Genomic DNA, 25,062 nt, shown 5'->3' with positions numbered 1-25,062 from the left:
TGTGTAGCAGATATTTCAAGTAATTACTTTTTAAAAATAGGTGAGAAAAACGGGTGCAAACATTTCTGAAGGTAAAGGAAACAGTAAACAGAGGATAAAGGAAACAGTAAACAGAGGAAGCAATGTAGAGGACACAAAAATTAATCTCACATCCCAAACTGATACGAGGAATATTTCAAAAATTCATATGGGGTGGATAATTACCTCCACTGAGACTCTAAAAATGTTGTGGCCCTATAATATGTAATGTACTTAATCACCGATGTAATAATTAATTTAGAATGTTTTCCCAAGCAGACTGAAATATGCCATCGTTAGGCCTAACGTGAAGGGTGGCCCCACGGATGTCAACAGTCACCGCCCAGGTACTTCACAATTACTACCCATCTGCATAATAATGGAATACTTATGCAATCACAGACTCAGTTCCAAAAGGGCCAGTCTTCTGATTCAGCTATTTATATTACGGTCATTAAAAAAATGAGCTGGACGCTGTAAAATGGAAACCGCTGAAGAGATCGTAATGCAGTTGACTACGGAAGAAGATGTGGTTTATCTCAGAGCGCTGAGGCCGCAAACTCGGCGCTAGAGGGACATGGGCGCACGCCCACGTGACGACAGAGCCAGCACACCCTCGCGACGATCTTCCACTGCATTAAGTCATGTGGAAAACAAAAACAGAGGCTGCAAAAGAAGACAGCAGGAGTACGCGGAACGGAAATCCATCACAGAATAGTACAAGATACGGTGAGCACTGCATGTCCGTTACAGGTATCAAGGCGTGGCACAAGGGATTCAAGGAAGACAGAAGTCGTCGGCCGATGATGCACCATCTGGAGCGCCACTCTGCATTACCGATACCATTGGCCAACAGGTCGGATTGAGTGTCGCAGCTGCAATGAAGGGTCCTAGTGGAGGTGGTCTGTCGTTACCTTCATCTGACCTGTGTCAGCGTGTATCTGTGTCGTGCGAATGAATTTGATGAGTGCTTTTACAGTGTAGTATTGGGTTTATGTTGTTATGAATGAAGGGAAGGGGGAAGGTGGAACACTGTGCCGGCACGTAGCATATTTCTCCCGAATGGCGCCAAGGAGTTCGCCGAGCTTAACGTTCCCATCCGACGGATGGATCACCATCAACAGTGTCACATGTCCCCACTTCATGAACCACTGCGGAGAGTTTTGGAATTTAAGTCGGGACACTGGCGCGAAAGACTGGTATCAGGTACTTCACGCCACTACATGTCCTCCCCTTGGCGACCGAATACTGGCAATGAAAATTTCCCACCACCAGGATTCGGAGCGGCTTATCTCCGAGTCGAGAGCCACAGCAAAGGAGCGCGTTAGCGATCTAGGTTACGGAGGCGGGTCTTACTAGGATAGTCCGATTTAAATATTCTCTCAGTTTCATGTCAGCTGCGTGTTTCCATTGTGGAAACCCAGTTTCCACAGCTGTAGTGAACTATGAGAGAAAAGAAAGATGCAATCATTTGTCGGTTGTGGAAAGTCTGAGAAGAACACTGTTATGTCGTGCTTGCAGTACGTTGTGCAAACACTGTTTACAGAGTCTGGCAGAAAACAAATGAGGCTGCTTATGAACTACTCGAATTTGCCGTGCCATATCAGAGCGTAACTGTTGTTGTATGTTGAATGGCATACTTACGCTGTCTGTAAGCTTCGTCAAAACGATCAGTGCCAGTGAACGATGAGTTTAATTCAAGCTGAAACGTTTCTTCGCCTCGTCCTCGCAGAAGTAAAAGCCTCATTTACGGCGTCCGGTCGCTAATAGCGCGATCTCGGCGCGCGAGACACTTGTCACTACGAAGATCAAATAGGACACGTATGGGGGCGGACTCCGATTAATTCTCGGCAGGGGTACTCTACTATAACTACTGTGAATAACTGTTGCCAGTCTCGCTTTGGCCAACGTGATACGGTTATCCTAATCAGAACTCCGAAATCATGAACTCCCTCAATGAAACCGAGATAGATGGAAAAAAGTAAGTAAACTAACTGTTCATTATTTCAAAAGTTATCACCATAACCGTTCATTCATTTATTCCACAGTGAGACAAGACAGTCAGTGCCTTCAAGGGAACATGTTTGGGGTTGCCTACGTAACCATGATTGTACCCAAGCGTACACTTCTTCGTCCGAAGCAAATCGATGGCCGGAAATGTCAGGACTCCAAAAATACGTAGATCGCACGGGGAGAGATCGGGAGTGTATGGAGGATATGTAAGAACTTCCAGCGAAACTTCTCCAGCGTAGTCTAAAAAATCTTGACGACATATGGGCCTATCCACATTGCAGAAGTTTCCCTGGGAAGCCCTTACAAAAAAAATGGTCAAATGTGTGTGTGAAATCTTATGGGACTTAACTGCTAAGGTCATCAGTCCCTAAGCTTACACACTACTTAACTTAAATTATCCTAAGGACAAACACACACACACACACACATCCATGCGCAAGGGAGGACTCGAACCTCCGCCGGGATCAGTCGCAGAGTCCATGACTGCAGCGCCCAAGACCGCTCGGCTAATCCCGAGCGGCAAGCTCTTACACATCCTCCACAGAGTCCCTATCTCTCCCCATGCGATTTACGTATTTCTGAGGCCTTGAAGAGGAACGTCTGTGGCCGTCAATTTGCTTCGAACAAAATGATGCAGGCGTGGGTAGAATCAGAGTTTGTTAGGTAATGGCAAACATTTCTCCATGAAAGCATTGACCTTCTTGTCTTACAGTGAGATGTACGCATTAATAGTTACAGGAGGCATCGTTCGTGAGGAACTCAGCTTGCCCTCTTCTCACATGAGATGAAGGGCAACAGACGGATTCCATTTCCGACATTTCCGTAAAGCATCTGATACGGTACCACATTGTCGACTGTTAACGGAAGTACGGGCGTAAGAAATAGATTGCCAGGTGTGTGAGTGGCTCGAAGACTTCTTAAATAACAGAACCCAGTGTGTTGTCGCCGACAGCGAGTCTTCATCAGAGACAAGGGTACCGTCAGGAGTACCCCAGGGAAGTATGACAGGAGCGCTGTTATTTTCTAAATACATAATGATCTGGCGGACAGGGTAAGCAGCAGTCTGCGGATGTTTACTGATGATGTTGTGTTGTATGGGAAGATGTCGTCGTTGAGTGAGTGTGGAAGGATACAAGATGATTTAGACAAAATTTATAGTTGGTGTGGTGAATGGCAGTTAGTTCTTAACGTAGAAAAATGTAAGTTACTACAGATGAGTAGAAAAACAAACCCATAATGTTCGAATACAGTATTACTAAAGTGCTGCTTGACAGTCACGTCGATTAAATATCAAGGCGTAACGTTGTAAAGCAATATGAAATGCAGGGAGCATGTAAGAACTGTAGTATGGAAGGCGAATGGTCGACATCGGTTTATTGGGAGAATTTTAGGAAAGTGGCTTTCATATAGCACACTAGTGCGACCACTTGTTGAGTACTGTTCGAGTGTTTGGGAGTCGCACCATGTCGGATTACAGGGAGACTACGAAGCAATTCAGAGGCGGGCTGCTAGATTTGTTACCGGTAGATTCGAACAACGCAAGTATGCGGAGACGCCTCTGGAACTCAAATGAGAATCACTGGAGGGAAAATTACTCTCTTTTCGTGAGGCACTATTAAGAAAATTTAGAGAAGCGGCATTTGAGGCTGACTGCAGGGCGATTCTACTGCCGCCAGCGTGCATTTCGCGTAAGGATCATGAAGGTAAGGTTAGAGAGCTTAGGGCTCTTACGGAGGCATATACACAGTCGTTTATCCCTCGCGCTATTTACGAATACAACAGAAAACGAAATGAGTAGTGATGTAGAATACCCTAAATAGTAAAAAGTAACTTACTTTTCTCCATCTGTCTAGTTTTCTTTTGACTGTCTCTTATAACTCCATTCAGCAAAAGAATCCGAGATCCAATCACTCGACCGTAAAACTCACACCGCTAACAGTCAATACAGCGCCTGCAGTTGGTTTCTACCAACTTCAGCCGATAACATCTTCTAAGCGAAACAGATGACAGTACAATAAATAAGATAAAAGAGACACGAAAACACAAGACGTAAGTTTCCTCCGGAAATGGTGTGACTACAGTTATAGTTCACCAAGTTCGACGTTTTTATTTTACACTACCTCTAGCTAGCTAAATGGCGCCACGCTTTCTTATTGGGTCTCTTCGTAACTAATGGGAGCACGCTCATTAAACTGCAATACTCGCCTAGAAAACAGGAAAATTACTAACCGGAATTCGATGCCTGCGCTTGGGAACACACTTTCGAGTTACTGTAGGCTTTCCACAAAGGAAAAGTAACTTCTCTGATTGCGAATCGGTTAAACTCTTTAAAACACCATCTGTGCCCCAAAAAGGCACATGATTCGCTCCCTGCATGTGGCAGGATTGCCAGCACACTCCTCGATTTCGCGAGCTTCATGCAGTTCCAAGAAATTGCTTCAGCATTCAGAGCTTTCAGCCAGCTGCCCCCAGCGGCGGAAGGCGAGCACTTTGATTGGCTGTTTCCTGTTCCCGCTGGTAGCACTTCTCTGAATACTTCAACTTCCTGCGAGGACTTTACAGAGATTTATTTTAACAGCTGCTACTATCATGGGTAACTCGCTAAACCTTAAGCGAAGCTAGTAGGTTCCGACCGTAGACCGCTTAGACATAATTGGCAAGACCAGCTAATCATCTCCAATCCGACAAAGTCTTCTTCCACCGGAAGCTGGGAAGTAGCTGCGGCCTTCTCAATAGCCAAGGGGACACACGGCCTCACTGTGTGCCCAGTAACAACACATTACAAAACGTACTTTTGCAGCATCTCGTCTAAGATTTCTATCTCACCAGGAAAGGGGTTGATATTGTGAAATTGTGAACTTAGTAACTATTTCTGGCCGAGCGGCCTAAGGCGCTGCAGTCATGGACTGTGTGGCTAGACCCGGCGGAGGTTCGAGTCCTCCCTAAGGCATGGGTGTGTGTGTTTGTCCTTGGGATAATTTAGGTTAAGTAGTGTGTAAGCTTAGGGACTGATAACCTTAACAGTTAAGTCCCATAGGATTCCACACACATTTGAACTATTTCTGAACAACCTCTAACATATACGGTCAATCCCCCCAAATGTTCAAATGTGTGTGAATTCCTAAGGGACCAAACTGCTGAGGTCATCGGTCCCTAGACCTACACACTACTTAACTAACTTAACGCTCCTCCGTCGGGAGGAGCCGCGCAATCCGTAACATGGCGCGTCAAACCACGCGGCCACTCCACGGGCTCAATACCATCGATGATCACTTTCAAAGTAATACCAATTCAGACTACACGCGTCTGCATTCGTTCCTTCTGCGCCAAAACTTTAGCGGAACTACACTAAAAGTATTGCCTTCTGACTGAGTGCAATAAAACGTGTGTTGTGAATGGATCGTCCACTGCCAATCAGTTAATCGATTTGGATGAAAAGTTTCACACTATAGGAACACGGTATATGGTCAAAAACCAGTGACGCATTAATCACCATAACAAATGCACGACTGGCCATTAAAACTGCTACACCAAGAAGAAATGCAGATGATAAACGGCTATTCATTGGACAAATATATTATGCTAGAACTGACATGTGATTACATTTTCACGCAATTTGGGTGCATAGATCCTGAGAAAGCAGTACCCAGAACAACCACCTCTGGCCGTAATAACGGCCTTGATACGGCTGGGCATTGAGTCAAACAGAGCTTGGCTGGCGTGTACAGGTACAGCTGCCCATGCAGCTTCAACACGATACCACAGTTCATCAAGAGTAGTGACTGGCGTATTGTGACGAGCCAGTTGCTCGACCACCATTGACCAGACGTTTTCAATTGGTGAGAGATTTGGAGAATATGCTGGCCAGGGCAGCAGTCAAACATTTTCTGTATCCAGAAAGGTCCGTACAGGACCTGCAACATGCGGTCGTGCATTATCCTGCTGAAATCTAGGGTTTCACAGGAATCGAATGAAGGGTAGAGACACAGGTCGTAACACATCTGAAATATAACGTCCACTGTTCAAAGTGCCGTCGATGTGAACAAGAGGTGACTGAGACGTGTAACCAATGGCACCCCATACCATCACGCCTTGTAATACGCCAGTATGGCGATGACGAATACACGCTTCCAGTGTGCTTTCACCGCGATGTCGCCAAACACGGATGCGACCATCATGATGCTGTAAACAGAACCTGGATTCATCCAGAAAATGACGTTTTGCCATTCGTGCACCCAGGTTCGTCGTTGAGTACACCATCGCAAGCGCTCCTGTCTGTGATGCAGCGTCAAGGGTAACCGCAGCCACGGTCTCCAAGCTGATACTCCATGCTGCTGCAAACGTCGTCGAACCGTTCGTGCAGATGGTTGTTGTCTTGCATACGTCCCCATCTGTTGACTCGGGGATCGAGACGTGGCTGCACGATCCGTTACAGCCATGCGGATAAGATGCCTGTCATCTTGACTGCTAGTGATACGAGGCCGTTGTCATCCAGCACGGCGTTCCGTATTACCCTCCTCACGAAAAGAGAGTAACGTGATGGTACGCATTTCTCCTCCTCACACGAGGCATCACAACAACGTTTCACCAGGCAACGCCGCTTAACTGCTGTTTGTGTATGAGAAATCGGTTGGCAACTTTCCTCATGTCAGCACGTTGAAGGTGTCGCCACCGGCGCCAACCTTGTGTGAATGCTCTGAAACGCTAATCATTTGCATATCACAGCATCTTCTTCCTGTCAGTTAAATTTCACGTCTGTAGCACGTCATCTTCTTGGTGAAGCAATTTTAATGGCCAGTAGTGTAGTTAGTTCCAAATACTACCGGTAAATATCCACCTCTCCTCACTCCCTTCAGCGATCCTTCAAAGAATGGAACTCCAATGTACAAAATCGCTTCAAACTTTAAAAATGAGTTAAGGTGTTTAATATTTTACGTTAAGTATGTAATGCAAAAAAAGTTTAAAAAAGGTTTGAAACGAAGTTTAAACAGTTCGTTGGAAGTCGCTATGTGCCGTCATTATTAAATACTGAATGAATATACTCTGGGTAATTTGCGCTACGTTTTAAGTAAAAACAAGTTTTTCACGCATCGCAATATTCATGACGTGATGCTTCCCGAACTGCGTCGTACATCGATATAGTTTTTCAGGTGCATTCGGTGGTATATGTGGATGCTGTCTGCAAAAGTGTTGCGAACAGAGTTAGTGAAAAAGAAGTAACAAACTTAAACGTCAGTGTTGAGTTGCGCTTTACCAAAATTCCGGTTTCCTAGTTTTGGTACTGTACATAAACGACGCAGAAAAAACAGGTTTACTGGTAGCACTTGTGGCATTGGTAGGGAAACAAACATAAGTGAATTTTGTTTTGCATATAATTAGAACTGCACATCATTCAGTGTCAGTCCATTATGTACAGAATATAAATCGCACTTTCGTTTTACAGGTAATAAAAATTAGTTGATTACATAGCTTCTGGACTTTACGTGGCCAAATGCAAGTACAGTTTACATGCACAAAAAGTATGTATATGTAGTTCTTACTTTGCACTGAATAGAACGTTCATCATGATCAAGAACAAGTTTTTCCAGTTATTATTGATAAATACAAAAGTTGTTTATGAATAAGAAACATTATTGAAACGATGGTTGAAATATATTTGTTTTTAGTTTTTTTTATTTTTACCTTTTTTTCAGGAAACTGCGTTTCCTATCGCTATGTTATAAATCTGTATGTTTTGTATATTTTCACTACAACATCCCCCTTTTTCACATTGCAAATCAACATAAATAACATGGGATAAAACATGGGATTAAACATTTAACATTTAAATTTTGTTACAAATACTCTTTATTCTTTAAGTAACAGGTAAGAGGATAACAATGTAGAACAAAAATGTTCTGTAGGTTACGCGGCCGATCATATATCATGACTCAGTTTCTAGACGGTTCACCACTTCCAGTTTCTAGGGGAATGTCGTAAGACACTGATCTAAATAAAGAAAGCGATCATTATGAGGTATCGCCCGACAGGTATGCAACACATCCAACATTAAGGTGATGCGGGTACGAACTTAACTGACCAAAACTACTAGGAAAACAACAGCAGTCTTTGGGTAATTTTGATAGTCTACGGTAGGCTACGATAGTACAGTGTGTGATGCGACACTTTTAGTGCAGAACATCGAAATTATAAGTGCCTCAACTGACAGGAAATGAGTTCTACTACGAAAAGAAATGCCAGACTACGGCTTCTGGATGACGGACCATATGGCGGGTGATAGTCAAGTCGGTATACCACTGCTGTCCAGGCCGTCTTCAGACACGTCTTCGCTGGTCATCGGGGCTCAATTCGAAGCGAGACTCATCACTTATGAGTTAAGACAAAACTACTTCAGTCAGTGAGATCCCAGACCGAAGACACGTCTGGAGACAACCCTGAATAGTAGTGGGATACCAACCTGACTGTCGCTCTCCATGCAGCCCGACAACCGGGAGTGTTAGTGCGGCGTGCCATTTCTTTTCGTAGCAGAACCCTTTGGTTATCATCCGCGGCACCCTTGCAGTACATCGGTACGTCCGTTGACGATATTCTACACCTTATTTTCTTGCCCTTCATGGCAAACCCTGGTGGGCTTACAAGGTAAGGGCCCCCCAAGCACGGCGAGAGTTTCTACTGCTTGTCTTCGTGCCTGCCAAACTCTACGTTGGCCTGAAAGATCGCGGATCTCTCATCAATTGAGAAAGTTTAGAGTATTATGGGCAGGGGCCTCCAACCAGCTCAGGATTTTGACGATCTGGCGCGCCAGTTGGACAGAATGTGGCACAGTATCCCTCAGTAGGACGTTCAACAAAGCTGTCAATCAATGCCAAGCCGAATATATGCTTGCATAATGGCCCTTGCTGGACAAACACATTATTGACTTTTCATAACTGGAATTCAGAGTCATGTGAAATTTCTTGAAATGTGTCAGCTTGTACACTACTGGCCATTAAAATTGCAACAACCGCGAAGATGACGTGCTAGGGACGCGAAATTTAACTGACATGATGCTGTGATATGCAAATGATTAGCTTTTCAGAGCATTCACACAAGGTGGCGACACCTACAACGTGCTCACATGAGGAAAGTTGCCAACCGATTTCTCATACACAAACAGCAGTTTACCGGCGTTGCCTGGTGAAACGTTGTTGTGATGCCTCGTGTAAGGAGGAGAAATGCGTACCATCACGTTTCCGACTTTGATAAACGTCGGATTGTAGCCTATCGCGATTACGGTTTATCGTATCGCGACATTGCTGCTCGCGTTGGTCGAGATCCAATGACTGTTAGCAGAATATGGAATCGGTGGGTTCAGGAGGGTAATACGGACGCCGTGCTGGATCCCAACGGTCTCGTATCACTAGCAGTCGAGATGACAGGCATCTTATCCGCATGGCTGTAACGGATCGTGCAGCCACGTCTCGATCCCTGAGTCAACAGATGGGGACGTTTGCAAGACAACAACCATCTGCACGAACAGTTCGACGACGTTTTCAGCAGCATGGACTATCAGCTCGGAGACCATGGCTGCGGTTACCCTTGACGCTGTATCACAGACAGGAGCGCCTGCGATGGTGTACTCAACGACGAACCTGGGTGCACGAATGGCAAAACGTCATTTTCTGGATGAATCCAGGTTCTGTTTACAGCATCATGATGGTCGCATCCATGTTTGGCGACATCGCGGCGAACGCACATTGGAAGCGTGCATTCGTCATCGCCATACTGGCGTATCACCCGGCGTGATGTATGGGGTGCCATTGGTTACACGTCTCGGTCACCTCTTGTTCGCATTGACGACACTCTGAACATTGGACGTAACATCTCAGATGTGTTACGACCCGTGGCGCTACCCTATATTCGATCTCTGCGAAACCGTACATTTCAGCAGGATAATGCACGACCGCATGTTGCAGGTCCTGTATGGGCATTTCTGGATACAGAAAATGTTCAACTGCCGCCCTGGCCAGCTCATTCTCCAGATCTCTCACCAATAGAAAACTCCTGGTCAATGGTGGCCGAGCAACTGGCTCGTCACAATACGCCAGTCACTACTCTTGATGAACTGTGGTATCGTGTTGAAGCTGCATGGGCAGCTGTACCTGTACACGCAATCCAAGCTCTGTTTGACTCAATGTCCAGGCGTGCAAAGGCCGTTATTACGGCCAGAGGTGGTTGTTCTGGGTACTGATTTCTCAGGATCTATGCACCCAAATTGCGTGAAAATGTAATCACATGTCAGTTCTAGTATAATATATTTGTCCAATGAATACCTGTTTATCATCTGCATTTCTTCTTGGTGTAGCAATTTTAATGGCCAGTAGTGTATAAAGTAGACATTACTTAAAGCCAAAACATCTGCACTTGATAATGGCCTAAGGCCGAAACTGCAATAGTAGAAATAAAAAGCTTAACAGTCACTGGCGTAAACATGATGTCTTTCAAGACATTATTGACTTGCTCATTTTGTGAAGTGCTTTCTCTTGAATAAATGACACAATTTTCCAGAAATTTGTTTATCTGTACGTGTACATCACATCCACAGATTTCCGTCTCATTCGGAAACTTGCTTCGTGGTGGGTCGGTTTTTCTGTCTTTGAATGTATAGACGAGTGTCATTTCTAACTGTGTACATGTGGATGATTACAGAGGAATTTGAGCCACACTAGGCAGTGACCACGTGACTGGTTGTTTGTTGCAGAGCGAGGCTGCGGCTACGATGAGGAGCGGCGTGACGGAGTGGCGGCCCCGCACGCTGGCCGCCCCCGCACCCCTGCAGCCCGGCCCCGGCCCCTGCCTCCGCCTCTGCCTGCTGGCGCTGCTCCTTGCCGCGGTGAGTGCTGCCCTGCCAGCGCCTGCTGCTAACCCTCACCACACTCAGCAGCACTGCTCACGCTGCGTACACACACTCTCTTCTCTCTGACACCGCAGTACGTACTCCGACTGCAGGTGACAGTATCGTCTACAAGCCGACCAGTCGATGATGCGTGAAACTGTCTGAATTTTCCTCGACAAGCACTGCTACGACTTGTCTCAGCAAATCGTGACACCTGTGCGTCACCATGCATTCACCAGCTAATGTCGAATGTCTTTTGGAATCAGTTATTGATTACTGAAGACATCACACAACGGTGATGTGAGTCGCAGGTAACTTTTCATTCTCGAGTCAGAAACATACAAAGTTACAGTAGCCATACACATCAATAAATATGTACATGCATATATACAAATTGTATCTACACTCCTGGAAATTGAAATAAGAACACCATGAATTCATTGTCCCAGGAAGGGGAAACTTTATTGACACATTCCTGGGGTCAGATACATCACATGATCACACTGACAGAACCACAAGCACATAGACACAGGCAACAGAGCATGCACAATGTCGGCACTAGTACAGTGTATATCCACCTTTCGCAGCAATGCAGGCTGCTATACTCCCATGGGGACGGTCGTAGAGATGCTGGATGTAGTCCTGTGGAACGGCTTGCCATGCCATTTCCACCTGGCGCCTCAGTTGGACCAGCGTTCGTGCTGGACATGCAGACCGCGTGAGACGACGCTTCATCCAGTCCCAAACATGCTCAATGGGGGACAGATCCGGAGATCTTGCTGGCCAGGGTAGTTGACTTACACCTTCTAGAGCAAGTTGGGTGGCACGGGATACATGCGGACGTGCATTGTCCTGTTGGAACAGCAAGTTCCCTTGCCGGTCTAGGAATGGTAGAACGATGGGTTCGATGACGGTTTGGATGTACCGTGCACTATTCAGTGTCCCCTCGACGATCACCAGTGGTGTACGGCCAGTGTAGGAGATCGCTCCCCACACCATGATGCCGGGTGTTGGCCCTGTGTGCCTCGGTCGTATGCAGTCCTGATTGTGGCGCTCACCTGCACGGCGCCAAACACGCATACGACCATCATTGGCACCAAGGCAGAAGCGACTCTCATCGCTGAAGACGACACGTCTCCATTCGTCCCTCCATTCACGCCTGTCGCGACACCACTGGAGGCGGGCTGCACGATGTTGGGGCGTGAGCGGAAGACGGCCTAACGGTGTGCGGGACCGTAGCTCAGCTTCATGGAGACGGTTGCGAATGGTCCTCGCCGATACCCCAGGAGCAACAGTGTCCCTAATTTGCTGGGAAGAGGCGGTGCGGTCCCCTACGGCACTGCGTAGGATCCTACGGTCTTGGCGTGCATCCGTGCGTCGCTGCGGTCCGGTCCCAGGTCGACGGGCACGTGCACCTTCCGCCGACCACTGGCGACAACATCGATGTACTGTGGAGACCTCACGCCCCACGTGTTGAGCAATTCGGCGGTACGTCCACCCGGCCTCCCGCATGCCCATTATACGCCCTCGCTCAAAGTCCGTCAACTGCACATACGGTTCACGTCCACGCTGTCGCGGCATGCTACCAGTGTTAAAGACTGCGATGGAGCTCCGTATGCCACGGCAAACTGGCTGACACTGACGGCGGCGGTGCACAAATGCTGCGCAGCTAGCGCCATTCGACGGCCAACACCGCGGTTCCTGGTGTGTCCGCTGTGCCGTGCGTGTGATCATTGCTTGTACAGCCCTCTCGCAGTGTCCGGAGCAAGTATGGTGGGTCTGACACACCGGTGTCAATGTGTTCTTTTTTCCATTTCCAGGAGTGTATATTACATGTGCCCAGTACTTGGCAACCTCCAAGGCGCTTTGACTGGCTTGCAGGAGATCAATCTTCGTGCAGGATGTAGGGCACAAAAGGCACTGGAGCATGTGGCTTGTGGTTTGTTCTTGTCCACAATGACAGGACGTATCTTCTGTTATGAAGCCCCATCTCTTCAGGTTGTCTCTGCATCGTCCAACTCCTGATCGTAATCTGTTTAAAGATTTCCACACCAGCCAGCTCTCGTTGTGTCCAGGTGGTAGTTCTTCAGCTTCTGGCGTCTGCAGGTGAGGCGTCGACTTCTTCCATAACTCCAGCCTTGCCTTCTCAGTTGAAATGGTGAGCTTCCCGGATGTTCTCAGGAAGCTCTTTCGCGATCTCAGCCGTTGCTGTGGTGGATTATGTCCGTGCAGTGGATGGGCACTGTCCTGTTCCACTTTCAGTCTCTCCTTGTTGGCAGCCACTGTTCTGCGTATCCATGGTGGCGCTATTCCAGCCAGGCAGTAGAGCTTATCATTTGGGGTAGGTCTTAAGCAACCTGTGATCAACCTGCAGGTTTCGATGAGAGCAATATCTACTTGTCTGGCATGAGATGACCTGTACCAGACTGGAGAAGCACATTCAGCAGTAGAAAAGCACAGTGCCATTGCAGAACAGCGAATAGTTTGTGGATGTGATCCCCACTGTGTCCCCGCTAGTTTGCGAATTAGGTAACTGAAACCTGCCGATTTGCTTTAGCGACACGGCCATTTCATTTTAAGCAAAAGCAATTTTATTTTTAAACTACCGCCCGTAAAATCTGCTGCACACTTAAAAGACGCCAGCTACAAAATACTTGTTGTTCATAAATCATTACAAATATTACGTAAGCTACAGAAAGATAAAATCATGGATGTGATGCAAGAAATTGAAATTTACTTCCATCTAAAAGACCAATCAGCATAGTTTTAAATGAACAAAACATCCGCAAAATGGAAAATTCCTAGATAACTTTTTACTAGTTCTGCGACGAAGCATTATAGAATCATAGAATGTCTAATCATCGCTATTATTGTTAATAAATGTGATTGCAATGCGAAAGTCAAACAACCATAAAGCTAGTCGGAGGAGGTTTTACTCGATTTTCATCGTTTTCAATATTGTTTCATTACCGTAATGTGGTCGACTTATATGATATTCGTGACAACTGGCCGAAAATGACGTGCTCCCACAGAATAGAACAAAAGGTTACAAGCAATTTTAAGGAAATTACGTGCAATCATATTTACACCAATGATGGACGATAATTAAATATAATTGATAACAAAGACATATATAGCTGAATTAACGAATTTCTGTAAAATAATCACAATGTTTCTAGTGTAAAGATGTTAAAAACCTCGGCTTTATATGTTAGAACATTGCAACAACTACTCAACAGTAACGTGCTCCTAAAAAACGAAAAACTATTTATAATTTATTTTTTGACAATTACATGCAATCATAAGAGCAAAGACGTGTATGGCATAATATACCAGAATAGATCATGAAGTAAGTTACAATCCTCCTACTATATCTTGCGATATCGCTTGTCCGTATGTTAAATTCATAAGTGATACTAACTCATCCGATGTATGATGCTTCTGATTAAGATACTTCAAGATGGCCTAAGGCCGAAATTGTACAATCGTACATCAAATAAGGAGAATGTCAGCTGAAGCCATCACGAAATCATTCAAAAAATTCATCACGGCTACAGACCCAATCGCACTGAAGATATATCAGTAAAAATTAAATGATAAAATTTTGATTAATACACTCAAACTACAGATTTACTTGCATAAAATCTGTCGTGACATCGACAGCTGTATATTAAGGAACGTTTTGTCACATAACAGAGCAAGGTGGCGCAGCTCTTAGCACACTGCGGTCGAATCTCGAGTTTACTCGTGTTTTGCCCGACATCCGTTTTGGAAGGATATCGCGATAACTCGCATTTTCCTTATACTGTCTGTAGATGCCGTCAGCTTGGATGTAATTTAACTATATCGTTTATTTAGATGTTTATATAGCAAGCGCCAATGTATTTAACTTGATTGCCTTCATGCAATTTTTTTAGCATTTTGATTGCATTTTTATATTTCAAATAGTTGGTATTTCAGGTCTTGACGTTTTCCCTATTTGTAGAGATGGTCCTGTTCATAAAACGGAAGGAAATGAACAAAATTAAAGTACTTTCGGGCGCTTTTACGATGCGATGTTTCGTTGTAACTACTGAGAACAAAGATACGGATGACTGTATAAATGAATGTTTCTTATGATTCTGACGCCCATTCCAATGACAGTAACATCATTAAACCTGTAAAGAAGCGGAAGGTGGCAGTGCTTTCAAGTAATTTTGACAGGAACGATGAAGGTGATTCCACTATTGTTAATGATTTGTTTTGTCATAATGCTAACCATTTAGAGGCGGTATCCGAATCTCTTTCGCCGCGCAGGATTAGCCGAGCGGTCTAGGGCGCTGCAGTCATGGACTGTGCGGCTGGTTCCGGCGGAGGTTCGAGTCCTCCCTCGGGCATGGGTGTGTGTGTGTTTGTCCTTAGGTTAATTGAGGTTAAGTAGTGTCTAAGCTTAAGGACTGATGACCTTAGCAGTTAAGTCCCATACGATTTAACACACATTTGAACATTTTGTACAATACTACGAAGTTAATACTTGGAAGGCGGGGGGGAGGGGGGGGCGGAGGCGTTCAAACTGGGGGACGACAGGGAGAGGGGAGCGCCAAGGAGTATAAATATGTAAAGCCAGTTCTGATATCTGGATGCCAGTGGACACATTATGTGCAAAAGAGTTCCTACATCTGTTGAGTTACTTGTATCTTGGCAATCGATAAAGTCGTGAACATATTTTGGTTTTTGTTTCACGAGCTCCTGGTCAATATTTGTCAAGATGAAAAGAGATTACAAGTATCTCCAATGAGTAAAAGGTTATTTCGTGTGAAAAAGTTAGGCACCCCAGTAACGATCTTACCACAATTTCTCGAGATATCCGAGACGCCACTTCCAATTCTGACGAAGTATTCATATAAAGAACAATATACGGAATTCTGTTTTTCGAGAAAGTTCATTCGTAACGTTGTTCCGATATTCCCCAAGAACTTGTTTTATTTACGAGATGACGGTGCAAAATAGCATCAAATGCCTCTCAGAAATCAAGGAGCGTGGCATCAAATAGGGACCCCTCTATTAATTACCGTCTGGACCTAATGAACGTGCAGAGATACGAGAGGTAGTAGTAAAGTTGTGATTATCACCTTAAAAAAAAAAAAAGAAACTTGGTGATGGGTATTAGTCGTCTATGCATTCACCTACCAATGTGGCACACTTTTCCCAAAGACAAATGACTTGAAGGGGAACTTGCTTGAAGAAGTCTGAAATTTGGTTGTTCACGAACGGTTTTACCTCTAAAATGACATTGTAGACGCTCTGTAAATGGCCACCACGAAATGGTTTTTTGAACCGAGGAAACAGGAAGAAGCTGACTACTATGTCAGGAGAAAATGCGGTAGCGTCGGAGGGGGGGGGGCAGGAGGGGGGAGGAGGAATCAACATTTTATGGGTCAAAGAACGAGCATATGCTTCTGCATTCTTGTGCAGGATGGGACGTTGTCGTGTAGAATAAACAGTTCCGCGACATTTTATCTTGACAGCCTCCCGTAACACCGACGGGGGATTTCGGTAGTATGCACCAGTACGGTTTGCCCCCTTAAGAGCACAATCTGTCAGCAGCATACGTTTTTCTGCTGTTTGTTTTTCTCCTTTGTCACGGGGTTAAAACGATCCTAACTTCTTCTTTACTTTGACCGATTCCGATTTACCACTGCTTTTCAGTTAAGACTGTTTTTATGGAAAGTTGAAGGGACTGTCATTCGGTTACGTGTTCTATAATACTTTCCACAGTGTTCTACAAGTAAATACGCAGGTGGTACATTTCCCCTATCTTGTCAATTTGCTTGTAATATCTTAAAGCTCCTTACCGCACATATCTCATAGAGATTCTGTTGCAACAGGTTCACCAAAACACCGAATAAATCGTCATGATTAAAGCGCTACGTATCTGTCCATTTAATCCAACTATAAGCAGACTGTTTCTGTCCTGGACTACTATCTCTCTACTTTCTGTAGGTAGCCTGTATCTCCAAGAAAGAAAGACTGAGTTGCTGGTAAGGTACACAAGCACATTCAATCACATACTAAATAAATACGTGTGAGACACAAAAACAGATAAAATGTCCGCAAAATATTATTTGTGTAAATGGTGGTGCCGCAATAAATAACTTTGTCTTACTGATTGCTAAGGAAGATAGATATGCAGGTAGGCAATGCGACTTCGTTATACGAAAACGTCTTTCACCAAGTTAGCAAATGTGAGGCGTATTGGCTTATTACTGTAAGCAACTTAGGTCTGTTAGTATTCAAAATGTCCTTGGTGGGAAACTTTAATTACTAAGCAGTGCAGTCGACAAACACGCAAATAACATAAAATTGTTCAATCTTTATCTCCAGTATTTTCGAAATATAGTTAGTTAAATTATGGATTTGGTATTACCATGAATTAAAAAAGTAAGAGAGAGCTAATGTCTTCATCATAAATGCTATGTCAGCTCACTTTGTCATGTGACAACTACGTAAAGTCCTGACAATGAAGTAGCCCTTGACAGCACAAATGTAATTTTATTTTGAGCTATTACTGGAGGAGAGGTGTTGAAAAATAAATCGAGAGCTGACTTGAATCTGTGTAGCATACTTCAATAATATTTTTCTACAAGAGTTTCTTTTTATTGATGCCCAGCAGCAATGAAACGTCAGTCGACAGTCGATAGTGTGATTGCAGAGATGTGAGTGCTGCAGGTTCTTACCCGAGACGACTGCTGTAGGAACCCTGGTGCCGACGTTCTGTTGTCTCGTCGATGGCTGGCCCGTCAAAATACACCATAACAAACTTTCCCTGTTTCTGCAAGCGGAATGGAGCGGGGCTAGTCGGGTTAGTTGACAGCTGGTCGAATATCAACTCTGACGTGCAGTCCGCCCGTTTATTTGCACGTCACGAAATCTAAACTGTTCAGAAGCCTTGGCCTCATAGATTCCTGTACAGTTTCTAGCACAGCCAGCCAGCCAGACAATACACAACTTAATACCGCTAATGACAACTGTCAGTTTTACTCATGCTATGCCACTCCATTCACAGTTGCCACTCTCCATAGCTCACCATCGCTCCTCGTGTGTCTCTTCGTAACGTTATTCACTGATGTTAATTTTCCTAAAGGGTCAAAGCTCTTAAAATTACAAAGAAATTACATACATACATGGAAATAACATTACACAATAAATAACACTATTGATTTTACATAAGTTACATTGCATCTATACACACGAAGTCATTAAAGTCCACGGTAAGCAATATTAAGAATGTTTTACAGAACTCTAACCAGTTAATTAGGAGTAGTAGATATACAATACAGTAACAGTTGTCAAATACGAGGGTGGTTTGATATGTCTGGTAAAAAAGCAAGAAAAAGATATTTGTTTCGGAAGCAACTCATCTTACTTCGCGCTATAAGTCTCCTTTGAGGGATATACACTTGGTCCAGCAATCCTCCAGCTCTTTCATCCCATCGGAAAAATAGGTTCTGTCAAACTATCAAAATACTCGTTGACTGCTACTATCACTTCCATTTGATGTAAATTTCTTCTCAGCAAGCCAAAGTTTCAAGTTAGGGCTCAGGAAGAGGTCACTTGGGCTAAGTCTGGTGAACAAGGTGGACGAGGAACCAATTGAAAGCCCAATCCATGCACTTTTGTCACTGTTGCCGTTGCTGCGTGGGACTGTGCCAACCTTGGTCGTTCTGCAGCCAACGCGAGTATCAAATGATCCAACAATGAAAAATAATAGGATCCACTTACGAGTCTACCTTTTATCAAGTAATCTATGAGGATTAAGTCTTGGGAATCCAAAAAGACAGTGGACAACGCCTTACCAGCTGACAAAGTGGTCTTTACCTTCTTCGGTGCACTTTCACCGGCCTAAGTCCATTGCTTTGACTGTCGTTTTAACTCTGGTGTACAATGATAAATCAATGCTTCGTCAACAGTCACAAGTGGGCCCAAAAAGTCTTACGGATTGCTATTAAACATCACCAGAATTACGAAATGTTGTGCCGGATGAGCAACCGCGGCACCCACCTCACGCTCAGCTTCTTCATAGTTAACTCTCCGTGCAGGATATTATGCACTAGCCAAGTTGAGACGCCTAGAATCTCAGCACTCTCATGAATTTTTGTCTGTCTTGCATTACCATATCATGGATTTTGTCAGTGATTTCCTTTGTAGTGACGGCAAGTGGATGGCTGGAGCGCGCTTCGTACTCGTGCGTATCCAACCACGTTTGAATTCATAAATCCAAAAGTAAATAGTCTTCAGTGATGGTGCAGGGTCCGCGTGAACTTCATCCAGTCTGTTTGGATTTGTGCAACAGTCCAACAATTCAAATGAAAATGTTTAATAACAGCACAGAATTCTGTTTCCTCCATTTTCGATTCCAGTCGACATGCTGACCAAGTCAGACGGCTGTCAATAATGAGCAGTACGTAGTACAATATTGGACTCAGATATAGATTCTTGCATTAATCAACCGTAACGAAAATGTTCCATTGTTTCATGGGAGTTTACCAGACATATCAAACCATCTTCGTAAGTCCGTTATAGGATCATAGTCCATGATAATTAGGCCGATAAAGAAGTCATCTGAATTGATCTGTTACACCTGCAATATTTCCGCTGTTATCTCGATTCGGCGGGTTGGAGAACCCAGCTGACTTTGACATTTAGCATATTCAGAATTTCATGGAAGATGCTGGAAACTGATTTTAAATTTGTCCGCTATTGCTTCGATTGTGACACACCAGTATTACAGCCCCAGGCTTCCATTTCTCTAATGACTCCTGGTTCTTCAAAAGAACATTCTGTTTGACCGCACTGGAAGCGTCAGTGTAACTTAATCGCTGTGTCACATGAGGATGCGTTGTTGCCGTATACTTCCAACTTTAGCTGCGTTGATCCACTTCAAATAGAGAAAACGAATTACTGCACGATACTCATCTTCATGAATTGGCTGTGCCAGTTCGCCTGTCTCCTGTAGCGGCGTGCTAAGATATCATGGCGCGGGTACTTCAATGTGTACCTCGAATGCAGACAAGTACCTGCAACCAAACAAAAAATTAATTGCGTAACTTTATTTTTTCGTGGTGTCTATTCCACATAGCTGGGTGTCGTACGATCGGTGCTTCACGAATCCGTGTCGATTGTTACCGTCGCGTCCCAAACTTGAGTTTTATCGGGGACTGAGCGAGAGGGGTTCGCCAAGAGCGAATTAGTCGGTTGGGCTATGTGAGAGGAAGTCCTGACCTAGCTATAAGGGCCGGAACGTAGCTTGAAATGATCTCCACAAGAAGCGCGTTACCGTTTCTAGTTTATTTCCTAAGCTTCTGTTCTGCTACTCTTACTGGTCGGGCTTCGTACCCGCAAAGAGACTTAAGTGTTTATATCGAGACAGTGGTTGATGGCACTGTTCCCTCTATACTGAGTATCAATGTTAACTGGGACTGCACCCACTCCAAGACAGAGTTCCTGATTCTCAGACTGTCTGACACTATTTCTACTACTCTCAGGCCCTGTTACTGAAGTGGCCAACTATCCTGTCTTTTCTGGGATCTCCCGTATTATAGTAATATTTTCTTAATTCTCCCGGCTCCGTTATTGACAGCCTTTCTCTCCCGTATATTTCGTACACCGTTGTATACATCAGTCCTGCGATATACTCTCGATCGTTCAAGTTCCTTGGCCGACAGATGACGAAAAGTTTTCGTATTATAATCGGTACTGTTGTCGACATATAGTTGCTTTTTCGGTTCGTATGATACAAGGGAATGCGAGGAGGGGAGAAATAATGACATAGCCTGCGAGTATAGAGGGGTCGTGAGAGGGGGAATGTTTTCTTGTTTCTCGGTTAGTACTGTACGGGCAACACATGGATGTGCTCGCCTCGTACCGCTCAGCAGTTGTGGTAGAAATAACTTAACGGAAGTAACAAAGACTCACGAAAGACGATTATAGAGACGTTCATGTTTATATATGCTCATTATGTTATTTACTTCTCGATTGACTCATACAACACGAGAACATTTCGCAACGCTTCGAAAGAGTTATTTCTCTTACAAACAATAAGTGAACTGTTCAGAAAAACAGCAGCAGACTAAGTCAGAGCTCGCGATTGAAATCAATTTGGATTATAATTGCAGTAGTATTTCCAGTTTGGACAGGAAGATAAAGGCCAGCAGGGTTCTGCAACTTCTGTAAATAAGTAACTGTAGCAGGGCACACATAATAGATATGTCTAAATTAATTAAACTTTATTGTGATAATATTTTTGTATTATATGCGGTGAACAAATAAATTGTTTTGTTTGCAGTAATTACATCCACTTTTCATTGCACCGACCCAAAATTGAGAGGTTACTCGTAGGTGTGGAACATGTTAGAAAACATAATATAATAAATGTATTTCGAAAACATGAGTATAATACTCATTTCTGAGTTTACACTACAAATGAGTCTTATTACACGCTTTTGCACTCTAAAAACTGTTTCTCGGCTTGTGGAGTTACCCCAAAGTATGATACCATGTGACATAATAGAGCAAAAGTAAGAAAAATGCTACAGTTGTTTCTATATTGATGTCTACATTGTCAGCAATTACAAGAAAATGCAACGTTGTTGTGCAGTTGAAACCTCCCTTAAAATCCTGGTCAGATGTTGGTAATCTCCCTTCAAATGTTGGTCGCCCTAACTGCTCCTTCCGTGTATTGTTCAGCCTTTCCCCTTCATCCCACTCTGTCTCTGAGATGAAGTGATGCTGAAGACGTCTTTCCTTCTCATTGGCTCTCATTTGCCCTCGTCCTTAGTAGCTTTCTAGAGGCTGGGTTTCTAGCATGTCATCTGCTTCGCATGACCTATAGGTCATGTCCCAGAACACACCTCTCTGTTTTATGCTAGCCCTGTGCTCGCCGTTACTTCTGAAAACTTTCCGATCCCTTTTTTTAATATTTATTTTATTTATTTACTCGTTCGGCATCACAGAGGCATAATTTACAATATTCTTATCACTATATACTAAAAAGAGAACAATATAATTCTACACTATATTAGATATGTTTTTGAGCCACTCTATGGCTGAGTCACTGAGTCTATGTATGTCCATGAGTTCACCACCATAGCCATACATTTTGCACACGAGTAGATGGTCCATTGTCTGTATTTCACCGCACTCACATACAGCGCTGTCTGCCAGGCCCCACTTGTTCATCAGGTGTTTACATCTCCCAACACTCGTTCTGACCCGGTTTAGAGCTGTCCACACTCTTCTTGGTAGGTTGAAGCCATCAATCTTCTTGTTCGGATCGTGTACTAAGTTTTTGTTCTTAAATTCACTTGCCGACCATACTTCGTTCCAGGCCGTTCTCGGCTCAAAGGCTTGTAGTTCTTCAACGATTTTCCAAAAAGGTGATCTGGATTTAAGCCTGTTTATCGGTGTCAGATCTTAGTGGATAGGGAGGTCCGGGTTGTCTATAATTTTCCTGTAGGTTTTTAGGGCTAGCTGTGATCGCCTGATTTCTGGAGGCTCTATGTTCGCTAGTACAGGAAGCCATGCACAGGGGGTGGCCCTGAGTGTTCCCGAGATAATTCGCATTGTCTCCCCCAGCTGGTTCACATCCCGTCCGGTGGTCGTCGCCAGCCTGGCGCCGGCTGTGAATTCGTCGTCGCGTGACGCCTGGCAGGGTGCCGATTCTCGCTGCCGCATTGGATCTGATGTACAAGACGCTACCTTTTTTCTGTGGATACAACACTGTAGTCTATTCACTGAGAGCAGGGGCAAAACGAACAGTTTCACGTGACTGACCACCACCCGTTCCAGTGAAAGCAGCGGTATCGAAAATCCTTCGTGTACACTGTGCAGCTGGCCGCCGGGCAGTCGTGAAGCGAAGCGTGCGTCGCTCGTGAGAAACCCTGTATTGTGAACTTTGACCACAATGTGATGGAAGAAATTGTAAAAAACCGTCAAGTGGCATAGCAAATTAAAAAACAAGCGATTTTAATAACAACACCAGTTTACAATAATGTTAAAGGAAAGATCAAACTAATTTCATTCTCTCGAACTCAAACTATTTACATTCAAGTTTACGACAAAACGCTCTTCTCTTTCCTCTATAATTTCCACATCTGCAACTTTTTCCACTACATGGAGGACACATTTGTTCCACTCTTCTACAATCACTGTCCTTACCGGTTGTTCTAATACTTTTTTTGACTTCCGACATTTTGTATGTACTATATTTTGCTGCGACATACCTTTTGATTCTTACCCAAACTAACTCGATTGCGTTTCATTCGCAGTGGTACAGAGGGATTCGAAGAATAGTTTTCCCTGAATTTTTATCCACTTCATCTACTGCATATTCTGAACGTGCCATTCTGTTTTATTCAACGATTTCTTCCTTCAACACATTGTCTTCAGCAGCGATATTTTTTGATTTTAACTATTCTGATACGTCTTGCTTGTTGTAATTCGCATTAGGAACTTTTCCTTTTCGTCGAGAATGTTACGGCGCCATATCAAGAACAATAACTGCGTTTTCCTGAAGCCGAGGAAGAACATCTTTAAACCGGCGAAGATATCGACGCACATCTCCTCATCATAATCTCCAATCTTCTTGGATTCGAAAACCCACAAATAGCATCCAACGAAACCTGCTTTGCCACCAATGTGTGTGATAATTAGCCGGTCGAAGTGGCCGTGCTGTTAAAGGCGCTGCAGTCTGGAACCGCAAGACCGCTACGGTCGCAGGTTCGAATCCTGCCTCGGGCAAGGATGTTTGTGATGTCCTTAGGTTAGTTAGGTTTAACTAGTTCTAAGTTCTAGGGGACTAATGACCTCAGAAGTTGAGTCCCATAGTGCTCAGAGCCATTTGAACCATTTTGTGTGATAATTGGACGTTTACCTTTACACGGTGGGCCTTCGTTTCCGGAGGATAATCCGGACAGGAAAGCCTGTTTAGAGGATTTTATGGCCTTATCTACCCAGACGTTACTTCAAGTATGTCCTGCATTCAACTCAAATGGCTCTGAGCACTACGGGACTTAAGATCGGAGGTCATCAGTCCGCTAGAACTTAGAACTACTTAAACCTAACTAACCTAAGGACATCACACACATCCATGCCCGAGGCAGGACTCGACCCTGCGACCGTAGCAGTCGCGCCTGCATTCAACTGTCTCGTCCAAATAGTAAATGCCTCTTCCTTCATCTATCAACAATTTAATGGTTCGTAGATAATGCCGTCTCCATAAAATAATGTCATCTCCGTCTATTGGCATGCTGTCGCGTCCACGCCGAACAGATATGAAACTCATTGATTGTAATAATTATAAAATGTAGTTCGCCGAAAATTACCAAAATCTGGATCTTTGTTCACAGCAGCAAGGACTTTGTCAATTGTTGGCAATTCGTTACGAAAAAAAAATTCATTTACTTTCAGTCGTATTGCATTTCTATCGAAGTTCAACACTTTCTGAAAGCTTCCATCGTGATTTTAAGGGGTGCTTATGTAGCCTTGCATTCACTTATCACACGATACATTGAAGAACGACAAACACCTGTAGATGCAACTGTTTTCAAAACACTATGAGACATTGACTGCTCTGGATACAAGCTCCGTTTTATACACGTTATGAACCACGTGTTTCTCTGCAGAACTTAATGACTTCTCCTTCGATCGCTTCTTGAACTGACTCAAAATTAACACGTCGATCTCGCTCGCTGTATCCGTGGAGGATGACAGCGAGTTTACTGGTACGTGATACTAATGGGAGAAAAAAGAATGGCTATTGGGTGAGCACAGAAACAATGAATGGTTCAAATGGCTCTGAGCACTACAGGACTCAACATCTTAGGTCATAAGTCCCCTAGAACTTAGAACTACTTAAACCTAACTAACTTAAGGACATCACACACACCCATGCCCGAGGCAGGATTCGAACCTGCGACCGTAGCAAACAATGAATGGTGAATGTAATTACGAACACTGATACGCTAATAATCAAAAGTGTTTCAAACGTGATAAACTTTACGGTCGGATTCTGAGGTCAGACACGACTTCACTCGCAACGGACCCGGCCACACTGAGCGAGCACTGCCTGTATTATTCAACTCTCGACGGCAGCGCTGCGATCAAGTTCCTTGATGTGT

The 25,062-nt window shown here is 44.2% G+C and overlaps 1 protein-coding gene across 1 annotated transcript in view; it reads left to right on the top strand.

Annotated features, from left to right (window-relative positions):
- The window catches only part of LOC126187884 (uncharacterized), a 396,025-nt gene that overhangs the window by 330,751 nt on the left and 40,212 nt on the right, over positions 1 to 25,062 (top strand). Inside the window, exon 2 of the mRNA XM_049929227.1 lies at positions 10,772 to 10,903. Within this exon, the coding sequence (XP_049785184.1) occupies positions 10,772 to 10,903 (132 nt within the window). The remainder of the gene's footprint in view (positions 1 to 10,771; positions 10,904 to 25,062) is intronic.

This window comes from Schistocerca cancellata, chromosome 1 (assembly GCF_023864275.1).
Source record: "Schistocerca cancellata isolate TAMUIC-IGC-003103 chromosome 1, iqSchCanc2.1, whole genome shotgun sequence".
Taxonomy (NCBI): Eukaryota; Metazoa; Arthropoda; class Insecta; order Orthoptera; family Acrididae; genus Schistocerca; species Schistocerca cancellata.
The sequence above is the reverse complement of the archived record's forward strand: the minus strand, read 5'-3'. Positions and strand labels throughout refer to the sequence as shown.